The following is a 23147-nucleotide window of genomic DNA, read 5'->3' as shown; positions in this document are numbered from 1 at the left end:
TGTTCAGAGCGCGCTTTTATCTGTTTTTGGTCGGAGGTGGGCGTGGCCACCCGGAGGGGGCGTGTCCTGGTCTCCTCGCTGCCGGTAATGGCGGCTTGCGCGTGGGTCCTGGATTTACACAGCGTTCAGATCGGCTGCTTGCCAGTGCCACAGGTGAGTGCAGGGGGAGGGGTGCAAAGTGATTTTAAAAAACACACAGATTCAATAAATTTTAAAAAGGTCAATCAGATTGCATTTAGCGTCGCTCCCGGCTTCCGCCTCAGGAGAATTAGGTTCAAGTGCAGCTCTCGTGTTCAGAGCGCGCTTTTATCTGTTTTTGGTCGGAGGTGGGCGTGGCCACCCGGAGGGGGCGTGTCCTGGTCTCCTCGCTGCCGGTAATGGCGGCTTGCGCGTGGGTCCTGGGTTTACACAGCGTTCAGATCGGCTGCTTGCCAGTGCCACAGGTGAGTGCAGGGGGAGGGGTGCAAAGTGATTTTAAAAAACACACAGATTCAATAAATTTTAAAAAGGTCAATCAGATTGCATTTAGCGTCGCTCCCGGCTTCCGCCTCAGGAGAATTAGGTTCAAGTGCAGCTCTCGTGTTCAGAGCGCGCTTTTATCTGTTTTTGGTCGGAGGTGGGCGTGGCCACCCGGAGGGGGCGTGTCCTGGTCTCCTCGCTGCCGGTAATGGCGGCTTGCGCGTGGGTCCTGGGTTTACACAGCGTTCAGATCGGCTGCTTGCCAGTGCCACAGGTGAGTGCAGGGGGAGGGGTGCAAAGTGATTTTAAAAAACACACAGATTCAATAAATTTTAAAAAGGTCAATCAGATTGCATTTAGCGTCGCTCCCGGCTTCCGCCTCAGGAGAATTAGGTTCAAGTGCAGCTCTCGTGTTCAGAGCGCGCTTTTATCTGTTTTTGGTCGGAGGTGGGCGTGGCCACCCGGAGGGGGCGTGTCCTGGTCTCCTCGCTGCCGGTAATGGCGGCTTGCGCGTGGGTCCTGGGTTTACACAGCGTTCAGATCGGCTGCTTGCCAGTGCCACAGGTGAGTGCAGGGGGAGGGGTGCAAAGTGATTTTAAAAAACACACAGATTCAATAAATTTTAAAAAGGTCAATCAGATTGCATTTAGCGTCGCTCCCGGCTTCCGCCTCAGGAGAATTAGGTTCAAGTGCAGCTCTCGTGTTCAGAGCGCGCTTTTATCTGTTTTTGGTCGGAGGTGGGCGTGGCCACCCGGAGGGGGCGTGTCCTGGTCTCCTCGCTGCCGGTAATGGCGGCTTGCGCGTGGGTCCTGGGTTTACACAGCGTTCAGATCGGCTGCTTGCCAGTGCCACAGGTGAGTGCAGGGGGAGGGGTGCAAAGTGATTTTAAAAAACACACAGATTCAATAAATTTTAAAAAGGTCAATCAGAGTCAAAGTTAAAAAAGTAATAAATAATATTAGATCAAATGGAGCTCCCGGCCCGAACGGAATCCCTAATATAGTTTTTAAAACAAATCTAAAGTATTGGCCAGAGGTTTTAACATTTTTATTTAATGTGTTTAAAACGGGTTCCATTCCTGATTCATGACCGGGAAGTATCATCCAAAAAATATCATATAAAAGCGGTCCCCAAGACAACCCTGCAAACTACCGTTTAATTGCTTTAACGGATGTGGAGGCTAAAATATTTGCTAGTTGTCTTTTGGAAGAACTGGAAGCATGGGCTTTGAGAAAGGAATTGATTCCAAATTTACAAACTGGTTTTAGAAGAGGAGAATCGACTAACACAAATTTGATTTTATTTACGTTATTGGGCGATAGGGCCAAATACAGGAAACAAAAGTTGTATATTTGTTTAATCGATTTAAAAGCCGCCTTTGATTCTGTACCGCGAAATCTATTATGGTCGAAGTTACCCAATTGGGGCATATCTACTCAATAAGATTAAATTATTATACTACAATACATGGGTACAGATCAAAGTTGGTGATGGAAGACACACAACTCGGCGTCTTGAGACCAATATCGAATTGATACAGGGTTGTGTTTTGACACCTTGTCTTTTTAATCTTTTTATGTCTGAACTACCTGTTCATTTTAAACATGTTAATGCCCATTCTCCTGCTATTTTAGGCAAAGAGATAAAATATCTGCAATATGCCGACGACACCATTTTATTAAGCCAATCTGTCGTAGGACTAAAAAGATTAATAGATTCTTTTAACCATTATGTTTATCAAAATGGCCTAAAAAATAAATACAAAAAAGACAAATATAATGACCGTAGGGAAAAACAAAATTAGGAATGAAAGAATGGAATATCAATGGTTTGGTCATCGAATGTGTAAAATCGTATAAATATTTAGGGATCACATTTGACGATAGTATGACGTTTAGGCAGCATTTTAACATCCTTGAAGTTAAGGGAACATCACTATCATTTGCTTTCAGAAAATTGAGAGATAAGCTATGGTGCCCAAATTATGATCACCTGTTGAAGGTTATGAAAGCAAAGTTGATTCCATCCTTGGATTACGGTTCTATTATTTTCCGCGGCAAAGACGCGAGAATCCTTGATGATATCGAAATAACATATAAATCAGTTTTTAGGATCCCCAGATATATTAGCCGTGCCAATATAAGACTAGAATTTGGCCTAAACAGACAAACATTGGCCCGACAATCCACATTTTTAAAAACCTTATTGTCATTGTCCCGTGCTGAAGAGGGTTCCCTTGCAAATCAGTGTTGGCATGAGATAAGTGAATATGCGAGTAGTTGGCAAACATATCTAAATGAGTGTCTACGTAATTTTGATTGTCCAAACCTAGAAGATGAAATCAGGAGTAAAGTTGTTCAATTGCAAATTCTTTTCGTAAATTGGCACCCCAACCATATTTGTTTTTCCATTTAAAACCTTCAATTAAGAATACATTTATGCTATTACGGTTCGGGAGATATCCGACTGAAGATGGAATACCTAAATGGGAAAATAAGTGGCCTTCTAAACTGTGTAGTTTAAGTGGTTCTTGTGAGGAAACCATAGTGCATATAGTAACTTTATGCCCCAAATTGTTAGAAGAGCGGAAAACTATATTAAAGTCTACTTTTAATGAATTGGGGGTAAGATCTTGTAGAAACGCCATTATCTTATGTTTAAATGGTGCCATTGTTCGTCTTATTTCTCAATTTGTTAAATTTATTTTTATACTATGTAATATTGACAATTGAAGTGAAGACATCTACAACACGAAAATTATTTATAATGTTGTAATGTATTTTTAGGGTTATGAATGGTCTACTTTAAACCATAGTTGTCAAGGTTTGCTAGTAGAATAGTATTTTATTTTGATTGCTAGCCCAAGTGTACTGTTGCTGTTTGTTATATCGCTATTAAATGTTTTAGGGGCAGTGCTGGCATCCTTTAAATTAAAACAGTTAAAGTTTGCTTAGCGGAAACGCATATCATTTATGAGGTATTGAACAATTGTATTTTATTACGACTTTTTTTCTTTCGTTCCCGCCTACGCTGTTATAAAGCACTCTCTAGAACGATGTATGGTATATTGTAAATTAATATTGCCAGCACAAAGCATTTTATTTTTTCTATTAGCACAAACGCACTTTATTGCTAATGTCGTTCCAAATGTAACTTTACTATGGTTGGTTCTTTCTTATGCATCTTTCACTGTTTTAAAGTTTTTAAGAGTAATAAATGGAATATTGATAATTTTAGTTTTTAGCACAAGGCACTTCCGCTGCTAAAAGTTTACTAGCACAATTGCACTTTATAGCCAATATTGCTCTAAATTTAATTTTATTACGGGCGTTTATATTTTTGCATGTTGATCATTTGCAGTCTAATTATCTTGAGGCTTAGTAGTAGATCTTGCTTGGATATAATGATACACTGTAGCCGCAAAACAATTATGAAGGGAAGATAAATCTTTTATTTTCTGTTTGAATTTTATATTTTTAATTTAATTTAATTTTGTATGTGTATTCTGCTGATTGTAATGATTTTAAGTAATCAACAAATAAATACTACCTACCTTCCGTTGGCGCTCGAGTCATCGCTCACTGCAAAATTCTTGTCTAAAACAGCTAAAATACAATCTGAAATCAATGATAAACAAGACGTTTCTCAAAAAGCATATGTCAATGTATGTGAGACTTTGTACCAAGATCAGGGGAAAGCATTATATCTAGCCATCCCTGTGAAACTGGCCTTTAAAAAAAACCCTTGAGGCTGAGATGCAGTTTAATTCCCTTAAAAGACCACAAATTTGGACATTTAACTAGATCCCCAGAACCCAACTGCCATGTGTGCAACTATAAGAAGGTAAGGCTTACCCTCATGTTATGCCTTTGTACTGCCTTAAAGAGCTTGAGGTGCTATTGGCTGAAACCGTTGTTCCGCAAGCTGGGCATAACACAGTGCAACATAGCTATTTCTGCGTGTCTGAGTGGTATGGATGTGCAGCTATCAGTCAGATGTGTGACATTTCTTAGAGAAGCACTCAAGCTACTGAACTCGCCTCCTGCTAAAACAGGGAATTTCCAGGCCTTCCATCTCCTTGAAGTCACCCCATTTGTAGTATCCAGTGAGACAAGTTTGGCTGCTGTGGTAGGGCCATTGCAGGCATACTTCATTCATGCCAGTTTACGACTATCTGCCCCTCACCTTAAAAGAATCAGACTATTGGAGCAAAGCCAAAATCAACTCATCTCATGCGTTGTATTTGCACTTTACCTCACTCAAAGTATAGTCTGCACTACAGTTAGTGGAGCCTGCCAGATGTTATTGCACTGGACACTTTATCTGTTCCAGTTTGTATGCCCCTTGCTTCCTCTACAGGTCCATTAAGCATGTAAAAGCCCTGGTGGCCTAAGAAGATTCCTTTGGGTCTCTGAAGCTTAACAAACTTGCTTTGCACATGATGGTTGCTGCTTGCACGTTATTTACTGGTTATTCCAAATCTAGCACAACTACCCTTGAGGACAACATTGAACGCATTGTGGCTTCCGAGGATCAATACAATTGCTTTGTGTGATACACTAATTTTCCTCTCATATATGCTGGCCTGGCGTAGGTCATTGCATTTGCTTTTTACCAGATCCTAACATATCGCTGGCTGCACTCTAGCCCTTGCCAGTCCTGGATTAGAAGTGCGCTTAAACCATCTTGTTGTATGACTTTGCATCATGCAGTTTATCTGGCCATGACCTTTATAGGACTCACTGTTCTTTTATTAGTTCAACAGACTCTGGCTGCCCATGCCTTTTATAGGGTCCAATGTTCTCTTTAGTACAATAGACCCCAGCTGACATAATGAGAATAAGCCTGTGACTTGGAAGCTAACAATCCTGTTCTGCGGTTTGCTACCTGCACCGCACTTTCTGGCTTTATTATAAAAGATTCTGGTTGACCATCTAGGAATACGACAGGTTTGTGAGGCCAAATAAATTTGTCTTGCTTATGGCGCCAATCGGCCCATCAGGACTGCCTAGGCCGAGGTTTGAAGCGACTGCTCACTCCCATATCTGACAGGGCATAGAAGATGGCAAGAGGCACCTTTGCTCAATATATCAGATTTGTTCCTGCACCCTTCGCATTGACTAGCATTTTGGGAGGATGATGCCGCCACAGGAAAAGACTTCTGTAGGGTGGCACAATGACTCATGAATAGGCAGCTCTTAGACAGCTTGGACTTGACGGATTTAAAATAGACTGGTGCCAAGACTCTGAAACAAGCACTTTATTGAACTCACTTTTCCTTTTGTAGCCGCTGTCTTACATCAGGGCATATGTCCCCAAATGTCTAGAGGGCGTTACCTTCAGCTTCTGCCCCTGAATGACTCCCATTCCTCTCCGGCCATTGGAACCGCTCTTGAATAAACATGATTTTTGCTTTCTTTGTATTACATTTGAGCTTAATGTATAAGAAGTATGCTGGACGGAACTGAATAAGTCATATTATGTCCTCTCGCTGTTTTGACTGTTTAAACATTGACGTTTTTCTATATTGTGATGGTTTTAAATAACTGGAAACAATAAAAATGTATCTATCTATTGCGGGCACCAGGCCTACGCACACAAGTGAGGTACCATTTGTATTGGGAGACTACGGAGAATGCTGGGTAGAAGGAAGTTTGTGGCTCCCCGCAGATTCCAGGACTTCACATCACAGAAATGTGAGAAAGAATTGTTGTTTTTAGTCAAAGTTGAGGTTTGCTAAGGATTCTGGGTTAAAAAAAAACCTGGTTAGAGCCACCCTACCCTGGATTCACCCAGATGTCTAGTTTTCAAAAGTGTGCACATATGCACGCTTTCCCTTGGTGCCGACTGAGCCAAGGCCGAAAATCCACAGCTACCCTCTTTGCAAAAGAAGGGACAGTTTTGAGTGTAAAAATGTGATGCATCTATGTTGTGTTTTGGGAAGTTTTTTAGCATGGGCATTAGGTCTACCCATACAGGTCAGGTACCATTTTCATCAGAAGACATGTGAGTGTATAAAATAGTAGAATATTTGTTATTCCCAATTGGATTTTGTAAGCCTGTGTGCAAGATAGAAGACATTTTGAAAAATACCCTCTAAATAATATGCTAGTACGTGTTCCCACAAATTCAGAGATGTACAAATAATCACTGCTCCACTGCTCATGAGCTCCATATCTTGTGCCTATTTCAGAAATACGGAAGTTTCCTTCATAACCATTTTTCAGTCTACGTATTTCACCATATGAATTGGTCTATGCTCGGTACAGAATGAAACACCATTGTACGGTGCAGCTCAGTTGTTGGCACCTTGTGTTCTCGGAGAACCTACAAACGCTATATAGCCCTAATCGTGAACTACCCCAAATAGCAAAAAACAGCTCAGCACTGAGGAGGAATATGGGGGTGGCAGGAGTTAAGGGGTTAATATACCACTAAACACCCCACCACAAGACTTAATAGAGCAACCCATCGTCTTGTCTTGCACAAACTATCCTTTTCACGGTAAACTACTCAGAATGGGCATCTAAACTGATGACCACTTCTGACGACTTGATTCTCGCAATGCCAAGGCAAAGCACATGGTCTTTCAATGCTCTAACATCAACATCCTCTGGTCAGAGATTTCAAAACAAATAACCTCCATCATAACACCAGGTTTTGATGTATTAAAGACTTCATGCTGCTATATCTACTTCTCAAAAAACCTGTAGATGACTTGAAGAGTAATTCACTTGACCTGCCTTCACTACTCTCCATCAAGCAAATAATCACCCAATAAATAGAAAAATTAAGCTTCCGAAATTTGAACAATGATGGAATGCAATTTGTCTCACTCATTGAATCGAAACTACGCTTGCATAATCTCATCTTGAACTGTTGCACCAAAATGAACTGTAGCTACTATGTACAAACTTCCATTCCGTTAAATAACTCAAGATAAATCTTGACTCTCGTTTATGCATCACTTTATCATGCAACCTATCAGATTATTTGTTCCATGACATATATATCTGCTTACTAATGTGCAAAGTATTATCTTAAATTCTTTAACGTATATTTGTTTTTAATTAATAAATGTATTAAACTTCCCAATAGCTTCCCATAGAGAGATTTCCATACCGGTGGCCAAGATCTCCACTAACATGTGAAAAGTATTGTAGTATCTTTGCACTCATTTTCTGAGTTCTGTTGTAGAAGGCTTCACCTCTTATTTAGAGGGGGTGAGACATACGTGTCTACATCTAGGTGTAAATTTCCACTCTGAAATGGTGAATAGCAAAAATCTGTAGGTCCAGAAATAAAGCTACATGTGATTAAATGTATACTTACCTTTGTGAATTGGGCCCATAGTTTTGGTATATTTCGATAGACTCAGATATGCTACCTGGAACCAAAAGACTAGTAATCTAATACAACATTTTGGTTCCACATGTTTTCCAAATTTCTTGATTGTACTGCATCCAGTTCATGAACTGTGGGTTCCTCAGTCACCAAAAACCAATGCATATCTGATATCTCCTAGCCCAAGAGACCGAAGGGAACACCAATGTGAGTCAAGGCGGAAAGGCACGTATTCCTACACAAAGGGAAACTGGAAGCAATTACCCTGTTTTGGAACTATAAATGGTGAAAATCAATTGAACATCATGTTCAGTGTGTTCTCCCAGCCATGGATTTCTGATTTGCAACAATAAATCATATATCAAAAAATGTAATGTCCTGAAGAGATCCCTAATCTACAATGGGGGTAGAGAACTAAGAAGAAAAATTGTTTGGTGTATTTTTGCTACAGTGAACGCCAGCAGTAATTTTTTCAGGATGCAAGGATACATGCCTACCTCGGTGACATGCTTCATCATTGAGTCCTGCTCCACTCTAGGCAGGCGGTGCAGTGCCCAGTGGGCCCCTAAAGTGGGTGCTCTTTGGTGTAGATCTTTTTCTTACCCTTCGTGAGTGATAGTGATTCAGTGAACATAGTGAGTAGCGGTTGAGTAAAAAGTAGAATAAAATTGCCTATATATTACTTAGAAAGTTCACCTATATTTTGCTTTGGTGATTTATGGCAAGAGTAAAAACTTATGTGGTCACTTGTCATTACACCACCTCCACAACCTATATCACCATCATCAACTCATTCTGTCAATGCAGACACATGGAGCCATAGTCAATTTACTCAAGACACAGACACACAGGGAGCCCCTTCCCAGACCCTTGGGACGCATGTGGCGTAGTACTACCAGGCCCAGTCATTGACGTGCCAATCCCAGCTAAAGCATCACTTTGTAACGATACTTCCTCTTATGGTAGTGTCATTCAGCGTGCTGCTCAATACCATAAAGTGCAATGCATGTACGAAGACGCACTCCAAGACAGAGCGCTCCGTACAATACTTACCAATGATAGGATGAAATGAAAATGAAATGAAATACCAGCATTTGTAAAGCGCACAGCTACCTCTGGAGAGGTGTCCCGGCGCAGGGGGCCGTCAGGAAGATTAAGCAAGCTATTTCCCTGAGTCACATGGTTCTGGGCTAACCTGCATACGGCGCCAGCGATCGAACCGTGAACCCGTGGTCCAGAGTCGGGCACCCTGGCCGCTGCGCCACACCTCTTCCACAATGTTCAATGTTGAGTCTTCAAAGAGATATTCAAAGACCGGTAAAATCTAGGGTAATAACACCACGCATTGAATGGAAATACAAACCTTCCCCTACTGACCTACTCCTTATCGGGGGACACTGAACAGCTGACTTTGTGGTTGTTACAACTGCAAGGAAGAGGGCAGCTTTCTCTAGTACTGGTGACACACTTCCTCCTGATAAGGAGAGCAAACTCATAGATGTGGCAGGAAAGCGGGTTGCAGTGGGCCATGCACATTTTTTATGCATAGTCAATTCATTGGGTTTGTTATCGCGCTATAACAGGGTCACTTGAGTTGGCATGGAAGAGTTGTTACAACATCTCCCAGGCCAATACAAAAAGAGAGAAGAATTAGTCACTGAAGTTAGGCAAATCTCAAATGCAACTATACACTGCGCACTAGACAGTGCTGACACTGCTGTTCGAGGAATAAAGTTCAGTCCACCTGCACACGCATATCTGGCTACAATCTCCGGGTTCATACCTGAGGTGCAAGAACACCTGCTTTATGTCCAATTCTCTCTCACAGCAAGGGCAGGCATCCAAACCCCAGACAACTCAATCTGTCTCCTGAAGTCCTAGAGTTTGGATACTTGCAATTGCCTCCCGAGTGTATGGACAATTCTGCGGGAGGGAAGATGTCTAACCACAAGAACTTGTCACGCAGCTGAGTAGAAATGCTTTGTTCACTACCGTATCGCCCAGCACATAGACCCGTGTGAGCATACTGTACAACAGATAGTATGCTACTTGTTACAGCTCCAAAAGTCACATTTAACATACACTTCCATAGGGCTGCACCTCGTTGTGATTGCAGCTTATTTGCAGAACCATAATCATCAGTCACTTTTTAAAGTATAATCCCACCACATGCACCACCAGTACCCTCCTCGAATTTAAATATTGTTCTTACAAGGTTGATGGCCACACCTTTTGAACTACTGTAAGATTGTCCACTACAGTTCCCCTCTTGGAAGGTTGCGTTCCTTGTAGCTATCTCCTCCCTAAGAAGAGTTAGTGTAATTCATGCTCTTGCAGTAGAAGAACCTTGTTTTCAGGCCTTTCAATATCAAGCATGTCTGCGGACTAATCCCACATTTCTTCTGGAGGTCGTCTCTCCTTTCCATTTAAACCAAACACTTGATTAACCCATTTTCTTCCCAAACAAGAGACCTTGACAGAGAGAGCACTTCATGAACTTGATGCTTAAAGGGCATTAATGTACTGCTTTGAGAGAACTAAACCTTTTAGGAAAATAAAACAGATTTGTGTGGCTTTATCAAATCCAAGAAAGGGTAAAACCATTTCTAAAGCAGGTATTGTGCAGTGGATTATGGCATGTATTCAAATTTACAACATTAAAGCCAAACAAACTTTACCCACAGTTCCATGCACCCATTCTACTAGAAAGAAAGGTGCTTCATTGGCTTACTTGTGCAACATGCATTTAGCTGATATTTGTAAAGCAGTTACTTGGTTGAATCCACACACGTTCACTAAACACTATTGCGTGGATGTCCAGGCAAGGCAGCAATCCCTTGAGGGTCAAACAGTCTTACGAACACTATTTCAAATATCTACATCATCTGATGCTTAGAGCCACTGCAAGAGGAGTACCGTTTCACAGTCTATGCACAGCATGTGTATTTGCAAACACATGCTACCAGTGGAGGATGTTACTTACCATGTATGCATCTGTTCGTAGAGTGTAGTGCTATAGATTAACATGCACCCTCCTGCCTCCCCAGAAGGCATACGCTGGTGTCAGATTTACATGTAATATACATTATATGTACAAATATGTACATCTTTTTAGTTATTACACACATATTCTTTCTTTTATAATATCTTCACTAGCATGATCCTCACTTGCAATTATGGCGGGATAAAATTAACAATCTAACAATTGAGCTGTTGAACATGCGTACTCTCTTAAAGAGGAGACTTGACGTCACATCAACAATAAATTGACTTCTTCGATAAAAAGCAAAGTGTAGAGCCCGAGACCAACACTAGATTGCACAAGTGCTCACATTATGTGAATCTGCAGCACTACACTCTACAAATAGATGCTTACAGGGTACGTAACAAATTCCTTTCTGGTCTGCGCTAATAAGAACAAGCGTGCGGGGATGTTCTTCTCTTACATTTTAGGGGTCCTGTAAGAAGCCGAAACTAGACACCCATACAGTGTATTAACCTGAAATTATTCCAGGAGAGAGTATTGTCTGGTAATCTTTGACTCAAGTAGCATACCTGAGCGTGCCTCAGTTTATCTACACTTACTGTGCCCTCATGCTGTGTCTGAGTCCCAATCAGGGCAAAACTGGTCTTGGGTTGCTTGTATTCTGGTTCAGAAAGAACCTGGTTTGGCATTTTGCACTGGGATGTTCCAATTGGAGCAGGGTTAAGACTGATTTGCATATGGCTGGGTCTAATCTGATGTAATATGGTGGGCAAAAGAACAAAGTGTTAGATTGCTAACTCAAGCAATTCACAGTGGCTAGACTTATTGCAAGCATTCTACCATCACTTTGTGTTTGGTGTCTGCTGTTAAACCTGCTCTTGTTAGCTGCTTTCGAATCTTGTGGAGAGTTCTGGAGCGTTCGGATTTGTGTGTCTCCCTAAATAGAAAATCACGGGCCGCTCACTGTCCTATGGTTGGTACAGGATCGCATCTGTTGGAATTCTTAGAATCTCAATGCTGATATAGCCACCAGCTTGGAAATATGTCCTGTGAACCCGAAAGTACAGTGTTTACCTCAATCACTATATCTTATGCAATTATGGCATGCTCGGACATGACATTCATGGATACCCCTCTATTATGCAGTTTTTTGAGCGTTGTTAAATATCATTCTTAGTTTCGAGCACAAGGCTAAAAATATAAGGCCATTTTAAGATCTGATTTAGTTATTGATAAGAGACTGGTGATGTGTCCTGTATTATACACGGGCCCCTATTTACACTTGTGAAATGTAGCACCAGTGTGGTGAGGATCCGTGAAGAGGGACTGTGCCGAACTAAAAAACATTAGTAATACAGGTGGTGGGGCAACCAATGATATTTTGTCAACCAATTATATTTTTGTAGTGCTTATGTCTTTATTTGGCGCCATGGTATCTCATCATTCCGGTCAGCTGTGGAGGTTTGTAACGTAAAACAACTACTGTTGTTCCTGATGAAAAATTGTCTTTGGTTTTCAGAACTATTCAACTCATATCATCGGATGTGTGATAACATTTTAAAAAGTGTGCAGTAAGTTTGGTGGTAGTACACTTACAGAGGATAATACATCTGTGTTCATTGATGCAGCTTCTCAGAGGTCTGGTTGTCATCCCAACTTAGTCTACACTTATATGTAATAAAGGATACACAGTTGTGTGTGTTGCAATTTGTGTGGCCACATAACTAGATATTGGTCCCAACAGACCGTGGGAGTTCTTTTGTTTGTTGAGGTAAATGGCATAGATTGCAATTTTCGCCATGCAAAATTTCCATTCATCTGCGGTAAACCCCAGCCTCTAGTTATTGGTTTTGGGGTTTTGTTCTTTCCTTTTCTCCATTCTCATTGTAGGTTAGGGATCTCTTCGGAATAGTTTTATATATATATATATATATATATATATATATATATATATATATATATTAGTCTTGGGAGAACATGTGACTTCCTTCCCTTCCTTTTGATAATTGCAACTCTAAATACATTTGGTTGTACAGAATTAGACAGTTTCTAGTTTTAAGCCTTCTATATTGTCCTGGGTTTCATAACTGATAACAAATGAACAGTAAACCCTTAATAGAGAATATGCCACAAATTAGTGACCTGTGCTAATATTATATAATTGATTGTTCATTCTTTTGGAAAGCCTACGTAAATTTGTTAATTCTAGACTTTTCGGACATTTCTGCGGTTTGAATTTTTAGGTTAAGGCTTCCCCATTTGCAAAATATGGCAAAACAGTGTTCAATTTATTTTTTCTCAAGTAAGTGAAAAACATCTTGCATTTGTCTTTGTTTCATTGTATCTTCATGCTGCAGTGATGTATTGATGCAGGGTTTTCACTTAGCCCGAATATGTAAGAAAAAAAAAAAAAAAAGAATGCTTGTATTAGAGCATAATGAGACTAAAGAGGTACATTTATTTGAAAAACTGAACACTGACTTTTAGGAAAAAGTTTGCGCAAAGAGATGCACAAAAACCCTGGTAGCGTAAGAGTTGAGTGACTTTTCTGATGCATGGAGACAAAACACTTTAAGTGAACCCATTGTAATCATTACACACAAATCAGAGCATGTACTAAGGTAGCAAACCAGTGAATAAGGGCCAGCTAACAATGTCGCTATTTCAAACAACAGAACTGTTCTCATGAAGGTATATGCATACTGACCTTGTACAAAGGGTTTAAGTTTTTGTCACAGTACCTTATATGAAAGGAAAAAAAACGTTATTGTTGAAAGTAAGGTTCTCATTAATGATATAATGTGAGCAATGTTTGGATCAAATCAAAACATCTTCTATTTTTGATTGATAAAAGTGATTGTTTTTATTTCTTGTTGTTTTAACAGGAATTTACTGTACAACCAGAAAGAACACCTTTGATTTCTTTATATCATTCTCTTCATCATTACAAATACCACATGTTCCTAATATGTAAAGATGAGGTGAGTGTTGAATCTTAATCTCAGTAAGAATATGTTAATGAGTTACTTTTTTCAGCTGTAGCATTGGCTTACTCTTTTTTAATGTGTTAACTTAGAATGTCTGTTTCCTATGTTACTAGTAGTTACAATAAATGGAAACTCAGTGAAAGTTAAAAAAGCAAATGCTTTCCAGCCTATATGAAAATATTATCTTAACTCAGATGGTTTTTAATTACATCACTGTAAACGTTGTGAACATATGAATAGAAATTACATAAACTAATTACTCTGAGATTATACTGCATCAGTTTATTCTTCCAACTGGAGCTATAAGTGATTTTACCACAGGATGTTCATGGTGTCACAAAGAGTGCAGGTGACATTTTCTTTTTTTAGTGGATGGGAGCCATACCCTGTTTTACTCGTATTTCTCGGCATTATCTAAAAAAAGGTACATAACTACTGCTGGTGTTAGCACTACCTGTGAAAGAGGAAGTGTGTTTCTGGCAGGGATAAGTGTTGGAGAACTTACCATATTATCTCAGGACAGGGGCAGAAACTGAGTTGTTAAGTGTCTGGATCTGGTCTTGCATTGAGAGGCAGCTTTCGGATGGTAATTGTACAACATACTGAGTGACCTGCTTCACGCATTAATACCCATTGAGCATCAAGCAACTCTGCACTAAAATCGGAGGTGTCTCCCTTAGTTCTGGGGAGCACTGGGAGCCGTGAGGGACAGATGAGACTATCTTTTCAAAGTAGGCCTCAATCAATCAAGCATGGGATTTGTAAAGCGCACTACATACCCGTGAGGGTCTCGAGGCGGTCTTCGGTCTGCCGCAGGTGGATGCGGAGGGTGTTCCATGTCTTGGTGGCGAGGTGGGAGAATGATCTGCCGCCGGCGGTCACTCTTCGGATGCGGGGGACGGTGGCGAGGGCGCGGTCTGCGGAGTGAGGGCGCGGTCTGCTGAGCGGAGTTAGCGGGTGGGGGTGTAGAGGCTGAGTCGGCTGTTGAGGTACATTGGTCCGGTGTTGTGGAGTGCCTTGTCTGCGTGGGTGAGGAGTTTGAAGGTTATCCTCTTGTTGACAGGGAGCCAGTGTAGGTCTCTCAGATGGGGTGTGATGTGGCTGCGGCGAGGGATGGCGAGGATCAGGCGTGCGGAGGCGTTCTGGATGCGTTGAAGCCATATCAGGAGTTTGGCCGGGGCTCCTGTGTAGAGTGCGTTTCCGTAGTCCAGTCTACTGCTGACGAGGGCCTGGGTGAACGTCCTTCTTGTTTCGGTGGGGATCCACTTGAAGATCCTGGGAAGCTTGCGGAGGGTGTTGAAGTAGGAGGAGGAGACGGCGTTGACCTGCTTCGTAATGGAAAGGGTAGAGTAGAGGATGACCCTTAGGTTGCGTGCGTGGTCTGTGGGTATTGGGGGTGTTCCAAGTACAGTCGGCCACCAGGAGTCGTCCCAGGCCGACGGGGTGAATCCGAGGATGAGGACCTCCGTCTTGTCCTAGTTCAGCTTCAGTCGGCTGTTCCTCATCCAGTCGGCGACGGCCTTCATTCCTTCGTGTAGGTTGGTTTTGGCGGTGTGGGGGTCCTTGGTGAGGGAGAGGATCAGCTGGGTGTTGTCAGCGTAGGAGATGATGTTGAGGTCGTGCCGTCGTGCGATGTGGGCAAGTGGTGCCATGTAGACGTTGAACAATGTTGGGCTGACGGATGAGCCTTGGGGTACGCCGCAGATGATCTTGGTGGCTTCGGAGCGGAAGAGGGGGGAGGCGGACGCTCTGTGTTCTGCCGGAGAGGAAGGAGGAGGTCCAGTCCAGGGCTTTCTCTTGGATTCCGGCGTTGTAGAGGCGTGTTCGTAGTGTGCGGTGGAAGACCATGTCAAAGGCGGGTGAGGGCCGCGGTTTCTCCGTTGTCTAGCAGGGACCTGATGTCATCGGTGGCGGCGATGAGGGCAGTTTCAGTGCTGTGGTTGCTGCGAAACCCGGACTGGGACAGGTCCAGGATGCTGTTTTCCTCGAGGAAGCTGGTCAGTTGTTTGTTGACGGCCTTTTCGATGATCTTCGCCGGGAACAGGAGCAGGGAGATGGGTCGGAAGTTCTTGGGGTCCGCCTTGGGTTTCTTGAGTAAGGCGTTGATCTCTGCATGCTTCCAGCTCTCCAGGAAGGTCGCTGTCTCGAAGGAGATGTTGATGGTTTTCCGTAGATGGGGTGCGATGGTGCTGCTGGCTTTGTTGAAGATGTGGTGTGGGCATGGGTCTTCCGGGGATCCGGAGTGGACGGTGTTAATGATCTTGATGGTGTCGTCGTCGTTGATGTTGGTCCAGGAGATCAGGCGGGTGGTGGTCGTGGGAGCGGGGGTCTCAGTGGTGACGGCGTTGAAGCTGTCGTGGATGTTACCGATCTTGCGATGGAAGAGGGTGGCCAGCCTCTGGATTATTGGTCAGGTTATTACATTCTCAGTAGAGATTTCATTTTCACATGCTTCAAATCTAAGCTAAGCCATGAAATACTCCATGCAGAGCTTTGTGATTGATACTTCGAGACAGGTTTGCTGGAGCTGTGTAGCCATTAGTTCAAGTTGATGATTGCATATCCAGCACAACCAAAATGTATATTCCCCCTAATGTTTGTGAGGGATAGCCAGGTTCTGGCGAGCTATTGTTACTTCTGCCGCACTGTCTAGCATCGTGAGAGCCCATTCTCCGTTCAGTAGTCGAGTCCTCAGAATTCTGGGCATGTCTGCTCGTTAGACCTGCAACTTTCTTTTTCTTCAACTGTGGCTTTTGTTTTGGTTTTTCTTTTTTCTTTTTTCTTTTTTTTTTGGGAGTGTAATCTTGAGCGTGTTGCTTGTCTCTGGACTTTGTATGCTCTTCTTGTCTTCTGACCGTCCTTCCCTCTTGGAGTTTTTCAATTAACCCTGAAAGGAACAAGAGGAACGTGTATCAGTATTCTGATACCTGTCAGGTTTCCTAATATTATCCCTATTCCTGAGATTATACCTTTTTTCAGAGGGCTCCTGTGGAGGAGATCTACCTCGGGATTGAGATCTGTTTCCTTTAAATGTTTGTTGTTTATTATTCCACTTCCTTTTTAGAAGAAGCAGGTATCTGCTAGGAAGTGTCCTTTTCAGGACTGCCCATCAGTTGTTGTTTTAAAGCTTTCTCACCCAAATTGTCTCTGCCTAATTCTGCATACGCAGTTTCAATTATTTTTGGCAGTTCATGTTCCTGTTGTAAAGGACTGAACTTCCTTAGGCGTTGGCGGATAGCCACCAATGCTGCTTCCCCTTTAATATTAGCTAGTATTATAGCTGATACCTGGGCATAGTTATCTAGTAACTTAATATTAGCTAGTATTATAGCTGATACCTGGGCATAGTTATCTAGTAACTTCATCCCTAAGTTCAGAGCAGGCTCTGCTCCGTACTCGTTCTGTATTTGTCTTAATACGTCTGGTACCACTGCTAATGAAGGAATACCATTAGTCCTGGTATAATGGCAGCAAAGACTGTAACCCAAGTGGTACAATCCTCTATATGTGGTGTTATCTCCATGGGCAAGCAGATTGTTTGTATTCTGTGTTTTTCATACGGGGTAGTATTCGGGAATATTGCCTCTAGCTGCGTTATTTTTTGAGCCACCCTGAATTTAAGTCTCCTTGTGGCATTTTGTCAATGTCAGGATGTGGTATGTAGGCCGCTAATATCGGCCATATTGCCCCTTCTCCGAGCGGGTCTAATCTTATGTGGGGTAGGGCACCTTTAAACCAGTATAAGTGCTCCTGGTACGTGAGTAGAATCTGTGTCCTCGAACGGACCATTTCCACTGGTGCATCTCCTTCTGTATAGTAGTGAAATGTCTGTGTTCTCGCATCTTCTGCTGGGAATGTAACCCATGAATAAAATATCTCTGTTTTGTTTGATTCATGTCCCTCAATCACGAAAATTACTAAGCCACGTCTGGCTGATAAGCCATTTTCCAACAGTTTCGGGGTGACCGTATGTCTGAATTTTGGTGCAATCTTTATTGCGTTTGCATCTTCATCCTCGTCTGTGAGGGGGGAGAGCTTGCTGTAGTGGGTCTTCGACCAGGGTAGTCATTGTGTATAGAACACAAACTCATTTTCCAAGCAAATTATGATAAGGTGTTTTTCACAATTTAGGAACACTGTGTCCTTCAAGCTTGCTAAACCAACAGCTAATAAATAGGATTTTTCGCCTACTCAGCTGTGGCAGAATGTGTGCCCACCCACTCCAGACATCTCTGGTGTTTTGTGAGTAGGGGTCTCTGAGAATAGTACGACTGAACTACTCAGATTCTACTGTTAAATAAGTACCCAACCAACGTTGGCGGCGCCATGTCGTGCAGTTCCTATATATCCTATACAGAATCTGCGCGTTCGGATAACATAAACTGTGGGTTTGGTGGCAGACTGGTTCCGAGCACCCCCACCGGATATGTTAACCTGTTTGCATTAGCTAGCTCACAGTGCCACTAGAATCTCTTTTTATCAGGGAGAGAAAAAATTCTGGCAACCTCAGAACATGACAACCCTGCTCCCTCAGGATCGAGGAAACAATATACTACTTTTCGCTTAGTAACTCGTGCTCACTCAGTTTGTCTCAGAGATACACAGAATAAACAGTCTGGGCGTTTCAATAAGTATTTATTGAACAGTTGTTATTCTAGTGTAAAATAGATGTGCTGTAACAACCATCAGACAGTAGCATAGATATATGGTTAGCAGTACTACGAAAGTAAAAGGATGGTACAGTGTAGGAAAGTGGCTCTGTATACACTGTTCCCAAATAGGTATAGTGTGTACAGAGTCCACAGTCCCCAGAGGTTTGGCAGAGGTTAAAGTTAGATATAACTTTACTCTCTAAAGTGGTAGCTTGGTCGAGCAGTAAGGCAGTATCAGAGGACAGTGTAAAGCATCTGTTGTACACACACAGTCAGCAAATGGTCTCACACACTCAAGAACTGAACTCTAGGCCAATGGTGTGTATAAAAAATATATGGTTGTTTTATTTTACAACCAACAATAGGTATCAAAATATACTTTGTCAGAATGAGATGCTTTAGTTAAATACTTTGCAATAGGCAATTGACTTTTGCAGGTAATAGTTAGTTTGTTGCAATAGGCAACACAATTTCAAACACAATAATACATTGAGCTCAATGGGAATTTTAAGTTATGTGCAAGTTACTGTTGTGATTTTTAAGCAATATTTTACTATTTTAAAAGTTGACACTCAGAAACTTTTTCTAAACAAATTACCAATGTTATCCTATGGAAGGAAATTCACTTAGCGGGTAAGTGGGGTTATGGTTACTTTTTCTTGGTCAGTGTTGGATCCTAGATCCAGCACTAATGTACCACCTGTAAGCAGTTGAGAAACTGCGTTTAAGTTACACAAGCGATTTTTAAGGAATATTTATAAGTTTGCAAAATCGACACTTCGAAGAAATTTCACAGAAAAACAGTCAATGGTTTCCTATGGAAGAAAATTCAAGTTACGGGTAAAGTATGTTCTCGTTACTTTTGTAATCCAGTGCTGGGCTCCTAGGCTAAGTACTGGGGCATCTATCTAAAACAGGTAAGTAATTACGTTTTCACAGTTGGTACGATTTTTAAAACATATTTGTAGTTTGCAAAAATCGACACTTAGAAGAACTTTCACAGAAAAACAGTCAATGGTTTCCTATGGGAGAAAATTGAGTTAGTGGTAATTACGGTCGTAAGTACTTTTCAGGGTCAGTGCTGGACAGCAAGATCCAGCACTGGAATCTCTCCTAATAGCAGGTGAGTATTTCCGTTTTCGTTACTCGGTTGATTTTAGGTGAATATTTTAAAGTTTAGAAACTCCACACTTAGAAGAAATTTAAAGAGAAACCAGTCAATCTCACCCTATGGAAGAAAAGTGAGGTATCGGCTTTTGGGTAAGTACTCGACTGGCAGAGTTGAGGTTCTGGACATAGACTCAGGGGTCTCCCATGGTCAGGTAAGTACAGTAGTTACACCCTCAGCGGCACTGGGGTGGCCAGGTGCAGAGTGAGCTAGGCCCATTGTTATCCTATGGGAGGCAGGGGGCCCTTGGTTGGTGGCTGCTGACTAGTAGGCCACGCGGCTGTGGGAGCTGGGCTCCTGGTCACTTGCTCAGGGCAAATGGGGAAGTAGGTAGGAGTAGAAGTTACACTGCCAGGGCCACTTGGGCGGCTGGCTGCATGGTGCTTTTGAGCCTTCGGGCGCTCAATGTATTGCTATGGAAAAGCTCAAGGACGAACAAACGCTGCAAGCTCTGGGACGAAGTTTCTTCAGGTGCCACCACCACTTCGAGAGGTAAGTTGGGTAGTTGGAGGATAGGTAGGTACCCAAGAGTCGGGCACAGGGGGCCGCAGGGCGCCGGGTGCAGGGGTGCCTTTTGGTGTCTGGAAATCTTACCCTCTGTTGATCGCGGTTAGGGGGGGTCCGTGGTTCTGAGGCTGCAGGCGTCGTCAGGAGCGTCAAGGTGGGTCCTTGGGTGCCGGATTCGGGGTCACAGTTGCCGGGGAGACGTCCTCGGGGTCTTTGTCCACTCCGGCACAGGCCAGGCTTGGCGGGTGCAGAGTGTGCAGGGTTCGCGGTTCCGGCCTGATGCCAGGGGTTAGATACTTGCTTTGAGCAGAGCCACTGCTCGTGAGAGTCCAGGTGCTCAGAGTCACAAGGTAGCCAGGTCCTCCGGGGTTTGTGAGGTTGCTGGCCACAGGAGGTGCCGGGATTTAGTAGGAGCAGGTTCGAGGGTCGACAGGCCGGTAGGGCTGGGGCCAAAGCAGTTGGTGTCTTCCTCTCCTTAGCAGCTGCACGGCAGGTCTTCTTTCTTCTTGATCTTCTTTGCTGGTTTAAAATCTGGAATCTGGGGAAGGAAGGTTCAGGGTGCACCTAAATACTAAATTTAGGGGCGTTACAGGTAGGTGAAGGGCAGGGACCACTGGGTCCCTGCCCTGGGGTGAGTACACCCCCTATCCTGCCACTCTCCTGTGGGAGGGGGACAGTGGCCTAGTCCTGATTGGGTAAGGTTCCCCATCTTCAAGATGGCGAGGGCTCGGAGATGTGCTTCACCTCGCCTCCCCCACTTGAGGGATGGGGTTGGCAGGGCTGGCACATCTCCTGTCCTTACTTGGAGTTTCCGACCAGTCTTCCCGCCAGAGTGGGGGTCAGAACCGGTGGGGGCCAGTTGCTGAGTACAGCAAGTGGCCTGGAGAAGCTCACAAATGCGGCATGCCTTTGAAGCTTTCCCCTGCCCATCCTGGGGGAGGAGACCTAGCACCTCGCCCAGGATGTGCATTGTTGCAGGCCCAGGAGAGTGGGGGCTCTCCACCCAAGGGTCCAGCAACATGTCTGCTGTGTGGCAGCCTAGGCAGCCTCTCAGACAAGACGTGGATTGTAGGTTAGGTTTCAGGGGGCATCTCCAAGATGCCCTCTGTAGTGCATTGTACATTAAATCCCACACTGGCATCAGTGCGGGTTTAATGTGCTGAGAAGTTTGATACCAAACTTCTCAGTCTTCAGTGTTGCCATCATGGTGCTGTGGAGTTTGTGTTTGAAGAGCTCCCAGCACCATATACTCTTAAATGGCAGCACTGCACTTAAAGTACCCAGGAATTGACCTGGGTACTGTAGGGGCACAGGGCTCATGCTCCTGTGCCCACACCACTGGCATAGGGCACCCAGCTAGAGGGGTGGCTGACGTATGCCAGGGCAGTGTAGGTTGTGGGCATGGCACACAGGCATGTGTGCCATGTCGACTCTCTGTTTTGTCTTGTACCCAGACACTGAGCCTGCAAGGGCAGTGTGTTTGTGTTAGGGTACAGGGCCTCTAAGGGTGGCACAATAAGTGCTGCAGCCCTTAGAGACCTTCCCTGGTCACAAGGCCCTGGGTACCTAGGGTACCATTTACCAGGGGCTGACATGTGGCCAGGGTTTGCCAATTTGGGTTTTAGGTTTTAGGGAAGGAACATAGGCCCTGGGCACCTGATTGGCAGTAGTCCAAGGCACACTCAGTCAAAGTACATTCAGCAATTCAGCAAAGTGGGGGCATACCATGCAAGAAAGATGGCACTTTCTCACATACAGTTCTACCATTTAGTAGTAATCATGAATATATACAAGTACATAAAACACATGATAAGTCTCCCTAACTAGATGTTAAGCCAAGAATCCCTCTACGGTCTAGTCAACCCCATTATCTGAGTAAGGAGAGAATATGGGACCCCGTCCTGGTCTCTAGTTGGGATGGGATGGATGTTAGACCACTGCTAGCTGGAGCGTCTGCATGCAGGAACCTCAGCTTCTCTGGTCAGTGTGTCAGCGGTAAGTCACGGTCTCCTCTGTCTGTCTAAGCAAGACATGATGTTTATATACCCACAGCTCTCCCCAGGGGTCCTACATTGCTGTGTTACTGTGCCGGCCTAAAGGATGAAGTTGGGCCTGAACTTTAACATAGATATTATACAGAAGATGTTCATCCTGCTGTGAGTCCTGCTGTGCTTCCAAGAAGCCTCATGCATAATGTATGAGCATCGAACCAGGGAAAAACCCGCGTTCTGAATGCAGTCGTATCTAGGTGAAAAGGTCAGTGGCTAAGAACCGTTATGTATGTAATGTAGGGAAGAATATAGGTGAAAGGTTGTAATGTTTACCTGCGCCTATGTAAGGTAGCTATATGGAATATAACAACACAAACTACAATGACACTACAATATCCCATTAGCACTCCATAACTAACAAGTTGGAAACCAAATTAAACCCAATTAGTCAAGCAAGCCAACACATTCACTGAGAAACTGCCCATGTTACTACAAACCAACTGCAAGAGGTTGTTTTTCACAACCCGGAGGAGCCCCTCCACATAAATTGGATCGTACCCCCCTCCTCCTTTACAATGGTTAACCACCCCGGTACCATATACTATATATTGTCCCAAAAGGCTAATGCATCAGCTATCCTCGTTGAATATAGAAGACCTGCTGCAATCATAAAAGTCAACTGGTCAAGATGGCCATAAATCAGCACAACCTGATTCCGATCCCACTCATCCCAGACCACTCGACAGAGAAGAGACCTGCCCTGGAATGCAATTTGCATAACTGCAGAACGGCAGTGAAACATACCACAGACCTAGCAGAAGCTATGCTATCTCATGAGCATCACTTGCTATTCTTGACCAGAACATGGCTAAACTACTCTCTCACCCACAATTGATGTTCTTGTCCCTCCAGCTTACTCCATTATAATACGATCTTGCAGTGGAAAGCTAGGCGACTGGATCTCATGCATCCACAGCACATCCTTGATGGTAACGCCATTCCAAACAGATCGCCTACCCTCTTGTGAATACATGGGGATGGAAATCTGTGCCA

At 43.5% G+C, this 23147-nt stretch overlaps 1 protein-coding gene across 2 annotated transcripts in view; it reads left to right on the top strand.

The window, feature by feature from the left end:
- Positions 1 to 23147, top strand: part of QSER1 (glutamine and serine rich 1) — a 693647-nt gene that overhangs the window by 652768 nt on the left and 17732 nt on the right. For both annotated transcript variants that reach the window (XM_085648248.1, XM_085648247.1), the window contains one exon: positions 13675 to 13770. In XM_085648248.1, coding sequence (XP_085504374.1) covers positions 13675 to 13770 — 96 coding nt within the window. The remainder of the gene's footprint in view (positions 1 to 13674; positions 13771 to 23147) is intronic.

This window comes from Triturus cristatus, chromosome 3_2 (assembly GCF_964204655.1).
Source record: "Triturus cristatus chromosome 3_2, aTriCri1.1, whole genome shotgun sequence".
Classification (NCBI taxonomy): domain Eukaryota; kingdom Metazoa; phylum Chordata; class Amphibia; order Caudata; family Salamandridae; genus Triturus; species Triturus cristatus.
The sequence above is the reverse complement of the archived record's forward strand: the minus strand, read 5'-3'. Positions and strand labels throughout refer to the sequence as shown.